The following is an 18527-nucleotide window of genomic DNA, read 5'->3' on the forward strand; positions in this document are numbered from 1 at the left end:
AAGAAAGCCATTTCTTAAAGATATCCATAAAAAGTGTTGTTTAAAGTTTGCCACAAGCCACCTGGGAGACACACCAAACATGTGGAAGAAGGTGCTCTGGTCAGATTAAACCAAAATTGAACTTTTTGGCAACAATGCAAAACGTTATGTTTGGCGTAAAAGCAACACAGCTCATCACCCTGAACACACCATCCCTACTGTCAAACATGGTGGTGGCAGCATCATGGTTTGGGCCTGCTTTTCTTCAGCAGGGACAGGGAAGATGGTTAAAATTGATGGGAAGATGGATGGAGCCAAATACAGGACCATTCTGGAAGAAAACCTGATGGAGTCTGCAAAAGACCTGAGACTGGGACGGAGATTTGTCTTCCAACAAGACAATGTTCCAAAACATAAAGCAAAATCTACAATGGAATGGTTCAAAAATAAACATATCCAGGTGTTAGAATGGCCAAGTCAAAGTCCAGACCTGAATCCAATCGAGAATCTGTGGAAAGAACTGAAAACTGCTGTTCACAAATGCTCTCCATCCAACCTCACTGAGCTCGAGCTGTTTTGCAAGGAGGAATGGGAAAAAATGTCAGTCTCTCGATGTGCAAAACTGATAGAGACATACCCCAAGCGACTTACAGCTGTAATCGCAGCAAAAGGTGGCGCTACAAAGTATTAACTTAAGGGGGCTGAATAATTTTGCACGCCCAATTTTTCAGTTTTTGATTTGTTAAAAAAGTTTGAAATATCCAATAAATGTCGTTCCACTTCATGATTGTGTCCCACTTGTTGTTGATTCTTCACAAAAAAATACAGTTTTATATCTTTATGTTTGAAGCCTGAAATGTGTCAAAAGGTCGCAAAGTTCAAGGGGACCGAATACTTTCGCAAGGCACTGTACAAGAGTACAGGGAAACAGGGAAGGGCAGGAAGACCCGCTGGAGAAAACTAACTGACAACATTATACCAGAGTTGACAACTGAATGGTACAAAAGATCACCCATTCTCTGCTCATTAATGAGTCATTCAATAAATTGCTGGATGTTTTTACACGTTTTGTTGTTGTCATCCTATCTATTTCAGATGTTGTTGTTGTTGTTGCGCATGGATGTCACTTTGTATTGAACGCCATATTAGTATAAATAAAAACTTGAGCTTGATTAGCCTACTGTAACTGTACAGTTATGTAGAGTACCAAAACAAAGTATTTGAGCAAATCCCACAAAAGACTGCTAGTTCTTAGTCGGGATCATTATGAGATGATGAGACATTACAAGGGGTTCATACATGCTTATGAAAAGTCTTACAATACATTAGAACCATAATAGGATGCATCGTACCTGCAGCTTTTAAGTAAGGTGTTACACACCATATTGTAGGCAGTGACACACAGAGGATTCCTAATTCATGTAAGTGGGGATACAAACCTTTGGAGAAGCCCAGTCTCTGGGTGACAGTGCGTGCGATCTTGGAGGTGGTGGCATCACTGTAGAGATACACCTCGTCCACACTGTGCCAGTCCACATGGCTTCGGCTCAGTTTCAAACTGTGGATTGCTGGAGGAAGACGAGGAACAGTAATTAACACAGACCTATTGACTTCATTCCGTTCATGTGAATTAAGTCTCCGGTGACGTTTGGAGAAGTCCCACTTGCACGCACTTAAACAGTAGTCGTGTTCAGTAGTTACTACATGGGAGAAAATGGTCCCAAACAGATATGAACTTGTCCAATAAGAATTGCTTGATTTTCTTTTCTGCTTTAAAACATGTTCCTACGGCGTATCCTAATGAACGTCGTCAATCTGCCATGTTCCTACGGCGTATCCTAATGAACGTCGTCAATCTGCCATGTTCCTACGGCGTATCCTAATGAACGTCGTCAATCTGCCATGTTCCTACGGCGTATCCTAATGAACGTTGTCAATCTGCCATGTTCCTACGGCGTATCCTAATGAACGTCGTCAATCTGCCATGTTCCTACGGCGTATCCTAATGAACGTCGTCAATCTGCCATGTTCCTACGGCGTATCCTAATGAACGTCGTCAATCTGCCATGTTCCTACGGCGTATCCTAATGAACGTCGTAAATCTGCCATGTTCCTACGGCGTATCCTAATGAACGTCGTCAATCTGCCATGTTCCTACGGCGTATCCTAATGAACGTCGTCAATCTGCCATGTTCCTACGGCGTATCCTAATGAACGTTGTCAATCTGCCATGTTCCTACGGCGTATCCTAATGAACGTTGTCAATCTGCCATGTTCCTACGGCGTATCCTAATGAACGTCGTCAATCTGCCATGTTCCTACGGCGTATCCTAATGAACGTCGTCAATCTGCCATGTTCCTACGGCGTATCCTAATGAACGTTGTCAATCTGCCATGTTCCTACGGCGTATCCTAATGAACGTTGTCAATCTGCCATGTTCCTACGGCGTATCCTAATGAACGTCGTCAATCTGCCATGTTCCTACGGCGTATCCTAATGAACGTCGTCAATCTGCCATGTTCCTACGGCGTATCCTAATGAACGTCGTCAATCTGCCATGTTCCTACGGCGTATCCTAATGAACGTCGTCAATCTGCCATGTTCCTACGGCGTATCCTAATGAACGTCGTCAATCTGCCATGTTCCTACGGCGTATCCTAATGAACGTCGTCAATCTGCCATGTTCCTACGGCGTATCCTAATGAACGTCGTCAATCTGCCATGTCCTACGGCGTATCCTAATGAACGTCGTCAATCTGCCATGTTCCTACGGCGTATCCTAATGAACGTCGTCAATCTGCCATGTTCCTACGGCGTATCCTAATGAACGTCGTTAATCTGCCATTTTTCCTTCCATTTTTACTATGACAGTTTGTATTCACGTTCAGGTGAACCTCTGAATGTCCACCTGGTTTCGACGGAGCTGGGCTAAAACGAGGTCAGCTGACCAGAGCTTTCTTTGTGACGCTGGCCTAAATGGTTTGACAGTACAGAAAGACAGCCTACACACAGTAGAGTGACTCACTTACTGTAGTGCTGAACAGTAGCCAGTGTTGTCTGTCGTCAGGTACAGGGACAATGAAAGCACTTGGGAGCAGAATATATTTTGCGTAGCCATGTGCAATGTTCTAGCTATGTTTTGTTCTTTCTTTATTCAAAGTGTTTGTTTTTGGGTGCAGAACCAGTGGGGTGTGTGTTCATTCATATCCTTCACATACACCCTTCATCGACACGGTCACAACCGACGCCCCACACGGCGGCATGCCCATGTCCCACTTGCCATTGAGTCCATCCACTTTACCATCCTTGTTGTCCACTGTGGTGGTCACCACTTCAATGGTGGCCTCGTAGGTCTCCCTCGTCTGGTGCCCCCTGAAACGAGCAAGGTGCTCCAGCTCGATGAGGTCACTCTCGTCTTCCTCAAGGGGAAGCCACGTGCCGTCGACAAACCACTGACCCCTCATCACGGCAATACGGTCCTGCTCTGTGGACATACAGAGGGATTACACTGTGGTTATGGTGATGTCAGTGCAACTCTATTGAATGGGCAGTATCAGTTGCTCAATCTGTGCTCTGACAGGTTTGGGACTGTAATGGCAGCCTTGTGATATAATCAGGATTAACATGACAAACAGTGAGGGAGAGAAGTATCGTCTATAGTGATAAGAATGGGCTACTCACGGTTCCAGTAGACGGGGTAACATTCTTTGTCTTTGACGTCCACTTCGTAGAGACCACCTCTGACGCAAACAGCCTCAACGTTTACACTTATGGAATCCAGGTCGAGTTCATCTTTCTCCCATTCTCTGTCCCCTCCAACCTCTGCGTCCCCTGTCGCCGTCTCTGCTTGAACAGCTCCCCCGTGTGCCACATCTTCCAGTTGGGGTTCGGAACCCGTGGCCGAATCACTGGCTTCCTCTTGTTCGGTGGTGGGACTCCGACATTTGACCTTGCAGGGATTTAGTTCACATAATTTGCGGTAAATTACTTCAATTTTCAAAGAGTCGTGTCCAACAAATGGCTTCCATGTTCTCTTGTCCTCTTTGTAGAACCATCGCACTTCCTCTGGTCCCAGCTCGGTGACGACCTCCCCGCGGTGCCTGGAACTGGTGGAGCGGTTACGTTTCTTTGTAGTCACATTCCCATCACTTTCGGTGTAGTTCAGGTCGTTTGTGATATCCAAATAGTCTGTCCCCGAGTCGGGGAGAGGATGATAGCCCGAGTAAGCTTCCTCCACTAGGCCCAATAGCATGCTGTCCTGAGATAAACGGTGATCGCCTAGCAGCAGCGGAGGCAGGTGTATTTCCAAGCCGGACTGGACCGAGTCCATCTCCCCATGTATATTCTCTCCCATCGGGTCCTCGTAGCAGGTCACAAACACATCATTGGCCATATCCCAGTCATTGTTGCTCACGGAATTATTATCCGAGCTCAGTTGACAGGAGGTCGACTTTATGTCCTTAAAATTGCTCATGACTTGACAAAAAAACAGCCTATTGTCCAAATAAACAATATAGTCTAGCCTACGTCCTCAACCTTATTTCTGTGCCTTTTGCTTACCTAATGGTTTGTCATAGATAGGTCCAGGACTAACGGTTTCAAAACCTTCTCCTTGCTTATTACCACAAATGCCACCATCTGTGCGCCGGTTCATCCACTCTCCCAGAAATGGGCTACCGAAATTGAGACTTTTTGAAATGATTGAAAGATAGATCTACTGGCAGGAACAAAGTGGGACTCTGGGGAGGCTATCCGTTCACCTATTGTATTCGCCCTCCTATCTGCGGTTTGCTTACTACAGATGGTAGGCTAAGTGCTCCTCCCAAATGCGCGAAATAATGCGCATGAGGGTATGTGCACAGGACACCGTAGTGACGGAAGTGCCTGCTATGGAGGATACGAATGTATTTTTTATCCACGGGTTTGATCATAAATCGGTTTATTTATCGTTAGCCAGATTAAAAATGGCAGCAGTGTTTCTAGTTATGTTGTATGAATATTCTCCTTTATTTTACATTAGTGTCATATCCTTATGTTTCGTTGTTACCGCCGCCATGGTCCTCGGCTGGTAGGTTTATCAAATTGCCTTGACAACAACATTAGGATATGGTTATTAAATGAAGGGCTTATTTTAGCCTACATATAACGTTGCTAGCTATCTGTCGTATCTGTGCCGACATTTATAAGTCAGTCATGTTTATATTCTGTTCAGTAAAGTCAAATTCCTCCTCTCTTTCGCTGTAATAAAGATGGCAAAAGGCGTTGATCGTTTGACAGCACACCATTATTGCTACATTGACATCTCACGTGACAAAAATACAGTGACGCAATGTTCGGCACGCGAGAAAATGAAACATTGTGGCGTTGGATAAACATGGGACTCCGGAAACTGGAACATGGTGACATTGCCTCTGAAGTGAACTGTAATGTTCACTTTTCTGCACTGTTGTCACCTTTATTTATTACAACATTAAAGTGGTTGGCAGAATTTTAAAATAAATGTATAATGTTCTACACAAATTGTCATACTTTTCATGAGGTTGGCTATTAGAGAGCGTTTTTTTATTATTATATATCATCCCCAGAAATGAGATGATATAAACTTTTATTTAAAAAAAATGGTGTGCGTGCAATATCAATTTGTCAAGTTGTTATGTACTACTTCGAAAATCTCGTCTGATCTCTTATACACACAACATAATGGAATATCTCCATTCAAATCTTCTGTGCTGTTCCACCTCGTCCCCCCATAGGTTTGGTTTCGATGTCCCAGTGATTCTTCGTAGCTCTGATGAGACTGAGTCAGTCTTGCCTGTCCCAGAGAAGAGGATGGTTCAGGTGACCAACCCCTTTGCCCTGGAGATGGGGACCTCTGGGGTGGCCTCTGTGACTGGTAAGAGAGCATACAAGGACAGTTATAATGCAACACACAACACATCGGGCCAGATTCCTGGACCCAGATGAACCCTCCAGGTCCAAAAAGCTATTTCAATGTACATTCGGGGGAATCGGGCCCATATAGTATAGTGTTATATTAGGTCCATGCCCCATACTATGTTATAGGTGTGCCACCATCAATTATATATAAATGTAGATTTTATTGCATATTTTAAACTGGGTAGTTTGGGTCCTGGATGCTGATTGGATGAAACAAAAATACTTGTGTACTGTACTATTTCTGGTTGTAACAAGTTCATAATAGCAATAAGGCACCTCAGGGTTTTGTGATATATGGTCAATATACCACGGCTAAGGGCTGTTCTTAGGCACAACGCAACAGGGAGTGCTAGGACACAGCCCTTAGCCTTGGTATATTGGTCATATACCACAAACCCCAGAGGAGCCTTATTGCTATTATAAACTGGTTACCAACGTAATTAGAGAAGAAAAAATAAATGTTTTGTAATACTTTGGTATACGGTCTGATAGACCACGTCTGTCAGCCAATCAGCATTCAGGGCTCGAACCACCTAATTTATAATGGCATTGCATCGCACTTAAGAACATCCCTTACCACACCCCCTCAGGCCTTATTGCTAAATTATAAACTGGGTGGTTTGAACCCTGAATGCTGATTGGCTGACAGTTGTGGTATAACAGTCCGTATATCACAGGTATGACAAAACATATACTTTTACTGATCTAATTTTGTTGGTAACCAGTTTATAATAGCAATAAGGCACCTCGGGGTTTGTGGTATATGACCAATATACCATGGCTACGGGCTGTATCCAGACACTCAGTGTTGCGTCAGTCTTAAGAACATCCCTTAGCCGTGGTATATTGGCCATATACCACATCCCATCGGGACTTAATCATTCAATCAACAATGAATCATTCATTATTTTCCTCCTTTCAGAGGGTGTGTCCCTGCGTCCATGCTGCCTGGAGCCCTGTGTTCTGAGCTGTTACTGGGGTTGTGGTGTCCATGCCCTCCAGGGGGCGCTACAGACCCACCAACATGGCCCCAGCAGGCTCAGCACACCACAACAGTTCCAGGAAGCCCTGCACTTCCAGTACCACCACTGCCAAAGTTTCCAGTATCCTTCCCAGGGGCTATAATGTGATAATCTGTGTCATTGTTGCTTCCTTAGTTTAGTATTATTAGTACGTTTTCTACATGTGATGGTCCGATTTGATATTCAGGTTCTAGAAGATATTATTTTCTCATGTTATGTTTATCCTTTATGATATATCGCAAGTTTCATTGATGTATTATGATATATCATGATATTTAATCATTGTGATATGTAGATGTTACACTAAGATTGAGGATGGATGGAATACATGCAAGGCAAATTCATGTCTTTCAGTTCAGTTTCATCACGTATTTCACCCCTTAACCAAAGCCTCAGTATCAGTGGAGAGAACAGAGAGGAGCACTACAGCGAGATGCCAGCTGAACTGAGGATCACTGATTTTGGTCATTTGCCACGGGAACGTTATCCCCTGGTGGCTCTCCTCACCCTGGCTGAGCCTGAAGCCAGGGACACATACAACATTGTGAGTATGACTGTCATGGTAACACTTGAACATGGGTAAGCTGGAAGTAGAAGCCTAAATGTTGTTGTCCATTAGTTTACTCCAATTCGGAGAGGGGTGGTAGGGTTAGGGGAACATAATGAAGGAAATATGAATACAATAAACACCCCGGTAGAAGGTGTGCTCAGTAAGTTTAACGGTATCTTCTCTGTGTGGGTGTTGTCCTAGATGTGACACTCATTATCCCTCTCTCTGGTTCAGGCCGCCAGTGTCACCGTAGTCCATGTTCCAGATGACAAATACAGCCTGTCGGCACGGATCCTGTTTCAATACCTCCTCACGGCACAAGGGAACATGTATGAGTTAAAGGTATAGCTTTGTTTCTTTATTCATCATTTATTCATCCAGTCCCATTGAAACAGGAATATATGTTTCTATGAAGTGGGCAAGGGCTCAGTGAGAATACAGTAGCCTGTCATTACCTTCTTCTGATATTTCATTGTGTTCCATTATCCATACTAGCTTTCCACTTAGAATGTAGGCCAATACATTGCTTTCTTCTTAGTGGTATGCTATTGTAGATATTGAAATAAATTTTTGGCTGTTAAGAGCAAGTCTGATGCTGGCAGTTGACGTTCTCATAAATGCCATGGTAACTGTTGTCTGTTTCCTCCTCCAGTCACTCTTTATGTCAGCTGAGAGCATGGGGTTGTCAGGGGCGACTGACCCCGCCCCTAGCACAGAGATACCACCAGAACGACAGGAAAGAGAACATGGAAAGGAGGAAGAGAAGACACCAGGAATGGAAGATGAAGAGGAGTGGTCACAGGAGGGAAAAGCCAAAGACTGTGTTGTGTGTCAGAATGCACCTGTTAACCGTGTTCTGCTACCCTGCAGGCACGCCTGTGTGTGTGACGGCTGTGTCCATCACTTCCAACACTGCCCCATATGCAGAGCTTTCGTATTGGAGTCGTTTGCCCTGTTCCACAATTCCCCTATGGGGGAGGAAGATGAGGAAGAATGAACTGTGATGCAGCAGGTCAATGTCATTAGAGTAGCTGTATGGTGGCCAGGATGTGCATGATCATTATCACTATAGGTACTGGTCCAATACAGATATAATAGTACCGTTTCATGGGAATCAGTGTCTATCATAGAATGGATGTGATATGGTTTTACGCCAAAGTCATCTATTGGACATTTCAAACTGTTGTAGGGCTGTGAGCATATACATTTTATCACGTTGATAGTTGTGTTGTAAACTATTCCTTAATCGGTTTGTAAACAATGTAAGTAGATATGGAGAACCTACTATTTGTTTTTATGTAATGTATAGATGTATTTTATTTATTATCAATATACCATACATTAAGTTGTTTTTCTTCTTCTCCTGAGCATTGATCGGACATTTTTTGGAAATTGGCAAAGAAGCCAAACCCGACACATCACAGCTTTATCGAGGTAAAAAACAGCATAACAGTGATCAGTATGATAAAGTTTTTAATATGGCATACACCTTTTGTATGCTTTTACAGATACAGCCGCTTCAATGGCAACAGTATTTATTGGCTCGTTAATATAATCCTAAATACTGGGCAGAAATGTAACACTACGAGAGGGTAGAGACAATGTATGCTGGTCCCATATCTGTAGCTGTTCTGAGGTCACTTCTTGGCAACTCTATAGAAATGGTTATCTGATAACAGATCCCTAATCCACTTTTCCCCCCCAAGAAACTTTTCTGCATCATACAACTTGGCAAAAAAAATGGTTTTACTGGTGAGAACACCCCAACAGCAAACCTCCCCACGTTCACATATAGAAATAAAGATATAGGAATTTATATGGGCTTGTAGTCCAGCTTGGATTCAAGCTTCTTCGAATCGGCCACCTTGCGAACCGCCTTCATGAAATCCTCTTGAGTGACGTACTCGTGATCGGTACGGATCGCAAACATACCTGGTAGACCAAAAGAGACCCGACTTAGGCAGATCAAAATGCGGTTGGATTCAAGAAAAATCACTGTTTTTGTCAAGCTAAACTGATAATGTACGAGTTAGTCATGACAGCTACCTGCTTCAGTGCAGACATTTCTCAAATCGGCTCCGTTGAAGCCATCCGAAAGCTTCACGATCGCTTCGTAATCTGAGAAGAAAAAAAGCCAACATTTGTTAAAAGGAAACCGTACCAGAAGTCTAAAACATGACTTAAACCTAATATGTCCCAACTGTGTTCAAATCAACACACCTATCTCTCCGTGTTTGGTGATGGGGCCAGAGTGGATCTTCAGGATGTCCAAACGGGCCTGTTCATTGGGCAGCTCAACATCTGTTGGAACAGTAGAAATAACCATGTCACTTTTCATACCATAGAGATTTACACATGTGTTCCTACCTGGTTGTAAAAAGAAGGAAGTGGAGGGAGATCATTGTGACCCTATGTCCCAAAGGGGATACGGTACTGTATGGCTCAGTTGGTTCAGCATGGCCCATGCAACGTCAGGATTGTGGGTTTGCGTCCCAGCGGCACCCATGTGAAAAATGTATGAAGCATGACTAAGTCTACTTAACGGCATATATTATAATATGATGAGTAAGTATGAAGCACACTGGGTAATGATGATGGACAGAGAGATGAGGAAGAACCTACGGATCTTTCGGTCCAGTCTGCCGGGACGCAGCAGCGCGGGGTCCAGGGTGTCAGGCCGGTTGGTGGCCATGATCATCTTGACTCTGTGCAGGGTGTCAAAGCCGTCCATTTGGTTCAGCAGCTGGGTGCACACAGAGATAAGACGGTGAAAATCCAATTCAGCGAGGATTATCTGCCATGGATCCTAATAATGTTAAACACCTTACAGTAATACCCTTCGCTTATTGAAATGCCAGTCAAGCTTACTGCAAGCTACACGTCATCGAGTTGTCTTATCTTCAACATCCCCACAATATATACTGTACGGACCAAGCCACAGAACCAGGTCTTTCACCAAATAAATGTTTTATTGAACCATCATTCTCATAGAAAGCAACGTTTGTTGAACAATATCAATTCTATGTAACATATCTAAGTGTTATGGTCGCTCATTTTACCTCCATCAGAGTCCTCTGGATCTCTCTGTCAGCTGACGTGCCCTCTGAGAACCTTCGGCCACCTTGGAGAGAAAAACAAGTATTTAACTTACAACACATTCCCAGTTCCCAGACACTGCACACAATGCTGAGCAAAGAGAGAAGGAATAGATATGGCATCAGGGTTCAGAATGCTTAGCCTGGTCCCAGAATTGTTTGTGCTGTATAGCCAACTTGGTTGACAATGACCATAGCAGTTGGCTATACAGTGCAAACTGATCTGGGGCCAGGCTATAGCTCAGGATGCTCACCGATGGCGTCTATCTCATCCATAAAGATGATGCAGGGCTGGTGGTCCCTGGCATAGTTGAACATCTCCCTGATGAGCCTGGCGCTCTCTCCAATGTACTTATCCACAATGGAGCTGGACACAACCTGCCACAGGGGGACACAGTGTCAGCCAAATTTTTCAAAGAATGGTGAAGAGTCAGAAAGGCCAGTGGAGTTAAAGTGTAGCCTACAAGTCACCTTGAGGAAGTTACAGTCCATCTGACTGGCCACCGCTCTGGCCAGAAGAGTCTTTCCGGTGCCTAATCAAAAGTGCACAAAGAAAATCTATGAATAAACCCTCAGGACCTCAGTGACGTAACTTATTTGCATTATTCAGGGTGAATCTCAAAAGTCTTTCCGTGATTCACCGCACCCTTTATTCCTTGACCTCCTTCTCAAAACACATTGGAGGAGAAGGTGCGAGGGGCGGGACCTTAGATCTTCTCATCCAATGTGTTTTGAGAGGTAGGTGAAGGAATCAAAGACATGAGAAATCAAGGAAACACTTGAGATTCAGCCTCGGTCTAGAGTGAAATCCTGCTAGATAGCGACTTACCTGGAGGTCCGTAGAGCAGGCAGCCCTTTGGAGGGATAATCCCCACCCTCAGGAATAGCTCAGGGTTGGTCAGGGGCAGCTCAATCACCTGGAACACAGGGGGAAGGTCATATAGAAAACCTGACTGGCTCAGGAAAAACACGTACCCCCATTTTCTAAGAATATCATAAGTATACTGTAGGATGTAGTAGAAGTACCTCTCTCAGTTCACGGATCTGCTCGGCCAAGCCCCCGATCTCTGAGTAAGAGATGCTGCCTGGGTCTTCATGGGACATGTTGTACACCAAGGGGTCCACCTCTCTGGGCAGATATCTGAGGTGGGGAAGGGACATGTTAACTGCCATCACCAGCAACATTTAAGGCTGACATACCTTTTACTTGGAACATTTTGTTTCAGTAGACTGAATTGACAGTTGCTCACACGCTGTGTGTGTGTTGTGGTTTTGAGCATGCGTGCGTGTACAGTGCCTACCTCATAATGGTGAGGGTGGTCATGTCCAGGGCCACTCTTGTGCCTGGTTTGAGCTGCGATTTATCCAGCTGTGTGAAAATGACAGATAGATGAGCTCCATTACAATCATGGAGAGGTGATACTGACACTCACTGAAAGTAAATAAATGCTGATGATACAAGGGTACGTCATGGCTCAAGACTTACTTGTCTGCGGCAGCCAACAACATAGCGAGGGCCATTGGTTGCCTTGACAATGACTGAAGACAGGAAGAGGATGAACATGACATAATATGTAATGCCGAAGGGTCAGACGTATATGACCTAGGTATATAATGAGTCGTGGGACGATTGCAATGTTACAACTTACATTTCTCCTCTGTCAGCTGTTTGAGCACTTCACCGACAATCTGCATAAGTATGACAAGAAGTTGCAGTTAAAATCCGTTCTTTATGATACGGAGACAATTTTAGTACACTATTGCCCATCAATAAATCATGGTGTGTGAATTCACAATTTTACCTGACCAACACTTTGTAAGGCCTTCAGGTCATTTTCAGATTTTTCATATTGTTTTGTTTGTTCCTTGAGCTGTTCCCTCACTGAAAACACAGGATACAAGTATGAAATCAAGCTATGTAACGTTAGCAAGCTAGTTAACTTTAGCTAGAAGGTAGGGCTGTGCTAACTAGTTAGTTAACGTTAGCTGATCCTTTGTTATTGTTTTAATGTTCAAGATAAATTCTAACTACTATTGTTTTCTAGCGGTCTTGGCAAATAGCTGGTTAAATAGCTTGCTAAGCACAGTTAACTGCAGCTGTTTTGGTAGCTAGCATTTTGCTAACGCGTTAGCCGGTTGTCAAGACCATTCATTTCTATGACCGACTCTACTGCATGACAATGCGAGTTAGCCAACAACCGATTAGCTAACTGGTCATGTTGGTTATTTTAGTTCGATAACCCCTTTTATGAGTATTACTCTGAAATATTGACAAAGGCAAGCAAATATATCACTTACACTCTTTTAAACGTCCATCAATCTCTTTATGTTCAAGTAATCTTTTTCTGTAATCTTGAAGTCCCTTTTCTCTGGTGTCAGCCATTTTGCCTCTATGAATTATGGGAATTGTTAACTACTTCTTCTTCTTCTTCTTCTTCTACTTCTTCTTCTTCTTCTACTTCTGTGGATTTTCTATGGCGGTTGGCAACCAACTTTATGGTGCATTACCGCCTCCAACTGGACTGGAGTGTGAACCAGAGACTGGCCTTCTGTGTCCCAGTCTCAGCCTTGTGATGACACTTTCTTGGCCTTCTCTCTCAACCTGAGGACCTCCCTGCCCCCACCTTTTCCTGGATTTTATACAGTTTTCTTCCCTTACTCTCCCTGTTCCACAACTCTTGCCACTTATTTTTAACCACTGTTATTATTAATTCCTTGGCTTCTGTTTTACTGATGGACAATTCAGTCTCAACATTAGGATGTTTAAGAGCCTGCTTGGCAATAATATCCACTTCCTCATTCCCCTCTACTCCCACATGAGCTGGTACCCAGAGGAACATCACAAATATCCCCATCTGTTTCACCCTGTACAAGCACTGCAAAACCTCATACAATAGATCCTGTCTGCTCTGTGACACAAATGAATGTAAGCTGTACAAATGAATCAGTGCAGCACATAAGTCAGAGCAGATGACTACCCTGTCTGGCCTCACCTCCTCCACACACACTGCAGCCAATAGTATGGCCAACAACTCCATTGTGTAAACAGATAAATTATACGTTGCTCTTTTTGTCACTGCCACCTTAAACTCAGGAACACTAAAAGCTGCTCATGTCCTCTCTATTTAGGGATCCTTTTCATTATTATTTTTATTTATTTATTTCACATTTATTTAACCAGCTAGGTTAGTTGAGAACAAGTTCTCATTTGCAACTGCGACCTGGCCAAGATAAAGTAAAGCAGATTGACATATACAACATCACAGAGTTACACATGGAATAAACAAACATACAATCAATAATACAGTAGAAAAGTCTATTCACAGCATGTGCAAATGAGGTAGGATAAGGGAGGTAAAGGCAATAAATAGGCCATGATGGTGAAGTAATTACAATATAGCAATTAGACACTGGAATGGTAGAATGTGCAGAAGATGAATGTGCAAGTAGAGATACTGGGGTGCAAAGGAGCAAGATAAATAAATAAATACAGTATGGGGATGAGGTAGATTGGATGGGCTATTTACAGATGGGCTATGTACAGGTGCAGTGATCTGTGAGCTACTCTGACAGCTGGTGCAAGTGAGGGAGGTAAGAGTCTCCAGCTTTAGTGATTTTTGCAGAACGTTCCAGTCATCGGCAGCAGAGAACTGGAAGGAAAGGCGGCCAAAGTAAGAATTGGCTTTGGGGGTGACCAGTGAGATATACCTGCTGGAACGCGTGCTATGGGTGGGTGCTGCTATGGTGACTAGTGAGCTGAGATAAGGCGGGGCTTTACCTAGCAGAGACTTGTAGATGACCTGGAGCCAGTGGGTTTGGATTCGAATATGATGCGAGGGCCAGCCAACAACAGCATACAGGTCGCAGTGGTGGGTAGTATATGGGGATTTAGTGACAAAATTTGTTGAGTAGAGTGTTGGAGACTATTTTGTAAATGACATCGCCGAAATCGAGGATCAGTAGGATTGTCAGTTTTACGAGGGTATGTTTTCCAGCATGAGTGAAGGATGCTTTGTTGTGAAATAGGAAGCAGATTCTAGATTTAATTTTGGATTGGAGATGTTTAATGTGAGTCTGGACGGAGAGTTTACTGTCTAACCAGACACCTAGGTATTTGTAGTTGTCCACATATTCTAAGTCAGAACCGTTCAGAGTTGTGATGCTGGGTGGAAGGGCAGGTGCGGGCAGCGATCGGTTGAAGAGCATGCATTTAGTGGATTGAGAGTTGTATGACATTGAAGCTCGTCTAGAGGTTAGTTGACACAGTGTCCAAAGAAGGGCCAGAGGTATACAGAATGGTGTCGTCTGCGTAGAGGTGGATCAAAGAATCACCAGCAACAAGAGCGACATCATTGATGTATACGGAGAAGAGGGTCGGCCCGAGAATTGAACCCTGTGGCACTCCCATAGAGGCTGCCAGAGGTCCGGACAACAGGCCCTCCGATTTGACACACTGAACTCTATCAGAGAAGTAGTTGGTGAACCAGGCGAGGCAATCATTTGAGAAACCAAGGCTTTTGAGTCGGCCAATAAGAATGTGGTGATTGACAGAGTCGAAAGCCTTAGCCAGGTCGATGAATACAGCTGCACAGTAATGTCTCTTATAGATGGCGGTTATGATATTGTTTAGTATCTTGAGCGTGGCTGAGGTGCACCCATGACCAGCTCTGAAACCAGATTGCATAGCAGAGAAGGTACGGTGGGATTTGAAATGGTCGGTAATTTGTTAACTTGGCTTTCAAAGAACTTAGAAAGGCAGGGTAGAATAGATATAGGTCTGCAGCAGTTTGGGTCTAGAGTGTCTCCCCCTTTGAAGAGGGGGATGACTGCGGCAGCTTTCCAATCTTTGGGAATCTCATGCGATACGAAAGAGAGGTTGAACAGGCTAGTAATAGAAGTTGCAACAATTTTGGCAGATAATTTTAGAAAGAGAGGGTCCAGATTGTCTAGCCCGGCTGATTTGTAGGGGTCCAGATTTTGCAGATCTTTCAGAACAACAGCTATCTGGATTTGGGGAGGCTTGGGCGAGTTGCTGTGGGGGGTGGAGGGCTGTTGATCGGGGTAGGGGTAGCCAGGTGGAAAGCATGGCCAGACGTCGATTTATCGGTGGTGACAGTGTTTCCTAGCCTCAGTGGAGTGGGAAGCTGGGAGGAGGTGCTCTTCTTCTCCATGGACTTTACAGTGTCCCAGAATGTTTTTGAGTTTGTGCTAGAGGATGCAAATTTCTGCTTGAAAAAGCTAGCCTTAGCTTTCCTAACTGCCTGAGTATATTGGTTTCTAACTTCCCTGAAAAGTTGCATATCACAGGGGCTGTTTGATGCTAATGCAGAACGCCACAGGATGTTTTTGTGCTGTTCAAGGACAGTCGGGTCTGGAGAGAACCAAGGGCAATATCTGATCCTGGTTCTACATTTTTTGAACAAGGCATGCTTATTTAAGATGATGAGGAAGGCACTTTTAAAGAATAACCAGGCATCCTCTTCTGACGGGATAAGGTCACTATCCTTCCAGGTCGATTAGAAAGGCCTGCTTGCTGAAGTGCTTTAGGGAGCATTTGACAGTGATGAGGGGTGGTCGTTTGACTGCAGACCCATTACGGATGCAGGCAATGAGGCAGTGACCGCTGAGATCTTGGTTGAAAACAGAGGAGGTGTATTTGGAGGGCAAGTTGGTTAGGATGATATCTATGAGGGTGTCCGTGTTTACGGATTTGGGGTTGTACCTGGTGTGTTCATTGATAATTTGTGTGAGATTGAGGGTATCAAGCTTAGATTGTAGGATGGCCGGGGTGTTAAGCATGTCACAGTTTAGGTTACCTAGCAGCACGACCTCTGAAGATAGATGGGGGGCAATCAATTCACCTATGGTGTCCAGGGCACAGCTGGGGGCAGTTTATTGCAAGCGGCAACAGTGAGAGACTTGTTTCTGGAAAGGTGGATTTTAAAAGTAGAAGCTCTAATTGTTTGGGTACAGACCTGGATAGTAAGACAGAACTCTGCAGGCTATCTCTGCAGTAGATTGCAACACCGCCCCCTTTGGCAGTTCTATCTTGTCGGAAAATGTTTTAGTTATGGATGGAAATTTCAGGGTTTTTGGTGGTCTTCCTAAGCCAGGATTCAGACACGGCTAGGACATCAGGGTTGGCAGAGTGTGCTAAAGCAGTGCATAAAACATACTTAGGGAGGAGGCTTCTAATGTTAACATGCATGAAATCAAGGCTTTAACGGTTACAGAAGTCAATAAATGAGAGCACCTGGGGACTAGGAGTGGAGCTAGGCACTGCAGGGCCTGGATTAACCTCTACATCACCAGAGGAACAGAGGAGGAGTAGGATAAGGGCACTGCTAACGGCTATCAGGACTGGTCGTCTAGTGCGTTCAGAGCAGAGAGTAAAAGGAGCAGGTTTCTGGGCGAGAGAATAGATTCGAGGCATAATGTATGTTAGGATGTGAGTTCATTGGAGGTAAACCTAGGCATTGAGTAATGACGAGAGAGATATAGATCCTTAAAAAAAAGCATAGTATTGTGTTCTTAAATGTTCACTTACAACTGAATCTACTCCTTCCTCAACATCCCTTACCCTCTCAAGCAACCAAAGATCTATCAGTGGTTGAGGGAAAAACCAAGGTTACAGCAGGAAGAAGCACAGAGGGACTAAACTCCCTCCCAAACAACCCCATCTCTCTCGCCATGCAATTTGCCTATTCACCCAAAGCTTGTATTCAGATTTTGTCCATGTTCCCAACACTCTAGGAGCACCTTTTTTTCAGATGTGTGACCTTATGTCTTTTAAGATTTACCCAATATGTCATGGCTAGCTGTTGTCTTCTTAACTTAACCGGCATCTCTCCCAACACTACCTGCATCGCTGCCACCGGGAGGTCCTGAGTGCTCCACAACATATTCTTAAGGCTTGGGACTGGATAACATCTAGCTTTATGATCCATATGCTATACTTCCATAATCCATTGATGACATTAACAGCGCTATATATGACATTTTTAACACCTCTCCATTCCTGACAAGCAAAGCATTACATCCAATATTTTCCTTCCTTACCCATTCAAGTGTCAAACAAGACCCCCAGGAACCTAAACCCCTCCCACCCTCTCCAGATTCCTTCCATACCGCTTCAGGTATATTTCCTCCCCAACCTTCCTTCTAGAAAAAAATACAGTCTGTCTTTTCTCAACCGCAAACTGGAAGCCCCACCTGAGGGACCACTGCTCTACTTCCCTAATCGCTTCTTGAACTCTTCTGGCTGTATAGGCAATATTTCTCCCACAGCACTCCATAATCCGCAAACAATGACCTCCCAATATCAGGTCTCACCTGAGAGAATACATCGTCAATCATAATGGAGAACAGCAAAGGACTAATGACACTTCCCAGGGGGCCAATTGATGCCATTATCCACCTCATAGCTTTTTTTTCTTTTTTTTTTGAATTTTACCCCCTTTTCTCCCCAATTTCGTGGTATCCAATTGTTGTAGTAGCTACTATCTTGTCTCATTGCTGCAACTCCCGTACGGGCTCGGGAGAGACGAAGGCTGAATGTCATGCGTCCTCCGATACACAACCCAACCAGCCATACTGCTTCTTAACACAGCGCGCCTCCAACCCGGAAGCCAGCCGCACCAATGTGTCGGAGGCTACACCGTGCACCTGGCAACCTTGGCTAGCGCGCACTGCGCCCGGCCCGCCACAGGAGTCGCTGGTGCTCGATGAGGCAAGGAGATCCCTACCGACCAATCCCTCCCTAACCCGGACGACGCTAGGCCAATTGTGCGTCGCCCCACGGACCTCCCGGTCGCGGCCAGTTACGACAGAGCCTGAGCGCGAACCCAGGGACTCTGATGGCACAGCTGGCGCTGCAGTACAGCGCCCTTAACCACTGCGCCACCCGGGAGGCCCACCTCATAGCTTTCTAACATAGAGCTCCC

At 44.5% G+C, this 18527-nt stretch overlaps 3 protein-coding genes across 4 annotated transcripts in view; 1 reads left to right on the top strand and 2 right to left on the bottom strand.

The window, feature by feature from the left end:
- Positions 1 to 4822, bottom strand: part of LOC110521086 (phospholipase DDHD1) — a 17599-nt gene extending 12777 nt beyond the window's left edge. The window contains exons 1-3 of one of the 2 annotated variants that reach the window (XM_036976144.2): positions 3662 to 4822; positions 3261 to 3464; positions 1419 to 1547 (exon numbers count right to left, since the gene is read on the bottom strand). In XM_036976144.2, the coding sequence (XP_036832039.1) occupies positions 1419 to 1547; positions 3261 to 3464; positions 3662 to 4454 (1126 nt within the window). In that variant the 5' untranslated portion in view covers positions 4455 to 4822. The remainder of the gene's footprint in view (positions 1 to 1418; positions 1548 to 3260; positions 3465 to 3661) is intronic. The other variant, XM_036976145.2, reaches the window with a different exon arrangement.
- LOC110522540 (cell growth regulator with RING finger domain protein 1) lies at positions 4715 to 8840 on the top strand. Its single transcript, XM_021600992.3, has 6 exons — positions 4715 to 5048; positions 5734 to 5873; positions 6840 to 7020; positions 7336 to 7483; positions 7724 to 7831; positions 8142 to 8840. Exons 1-6 carry the CDS (start codon positions 4807 to 4809, stop codon positions 8484 to 8486), a joined length of 1164 nt encoding a protein of 387 aa, XP_021456667.3. The 5' UTR covers positions 4715 to 4806; the 3' UTR covers positions 8487 to 8840.
- A 105-nt stretch (positions 8841 to 8945) lies between these two features.
- LOC110522539 (26S proteasome regulatory subunit 10B) lies at positions 8946 to 13512 on the bottom strand. Its single transcript, XM_021600991.3, has 14 exons — positions 12883 to 13512; positions 12387 to 12466; positions 12234 to 12273; positions 12071 to 12123; positions 11886 to 11953; positions 11611 to 11725; positions 11414 to 11501; positions 11056 to 11117; positions 10839 to 10962; positions 10549 to 10610; positions 10112 to 10232; positions 9710 to 9790; positions 9536 to 9607; positions 8946 to 9421 (listed from the first exon to the last, which is right to left on the bottom strand). Exons 1-14 carry the CDS (start codon positions 12965 to 12967, stop codon positions 9303 to 9305), a joined length of 1170 nt encoding a protein of 389 aa, XP_021456666.1. The 5' UTR covers positions 12968 to 13512; the 3' UTR covers positions 8946 to 9302.
- Positions 13513 to 18527: the final 5015 nt, after the last annotated feature.

The sequence above is a fragment of the Oncorhynchus mykiss genome, chromosome 4, assembly GCF_057628025.1.
Source record: "Oncorhynchus mykiss isolate SJ-2025 chromosome 4, ASM5762802v1, whole genome shotgun sequence".
NCBI classification, from domain to species: Eukaryota; Metazoa; Chordata; class Actinopteri; order Salmoniformes; family Salmonidae; genus Oncorhynchus; species Oncorhynchus mykiss.

Coding starts and splice junctions, on each gene's coding strand:
- LOC110522539 (XM_021600991.3), bottom strand. CDS start 12,967: ATGGCTGACACCAGAGAAAAGGGACTTCAAGATTACAGAAAAAGATTA. Junction 12,467..12,882: donor TGATGGACGTTTAAAAGAGT/GTAAGTGATATA, acceptor CTGTGTTTTCAG/TGAGGGAACAGCTCAAGGAA. Junction 9,422..9,535: donor AAATGTCTGCACTGAAGCAG/GTAGCTGTCATG, acceptor TTGGTCTACCAG/GTATGTTTGCGATCCGTACC.
- LOC110522540 (XM_021600992.3), top strand. CDS start 4,807: ATGCGCGAAATAATGCGCATGAGGGTATGTGCACAGGACACCGTAGTG. Junction 5,049..5,733: donor GCCGCCATGGTCCTCGGCTG/GTAGGTTTATCA, acceptor GTCCCCCCATAG/GTTTGGTTTCGATGTCCCAG. Junction 7,484..7,723: donor CCAGGGACACATACAACATT/GTGAGTATGACT, acceptor TCTCTGGTTCAG/GCCGCCAGTGTCACCGTAGT.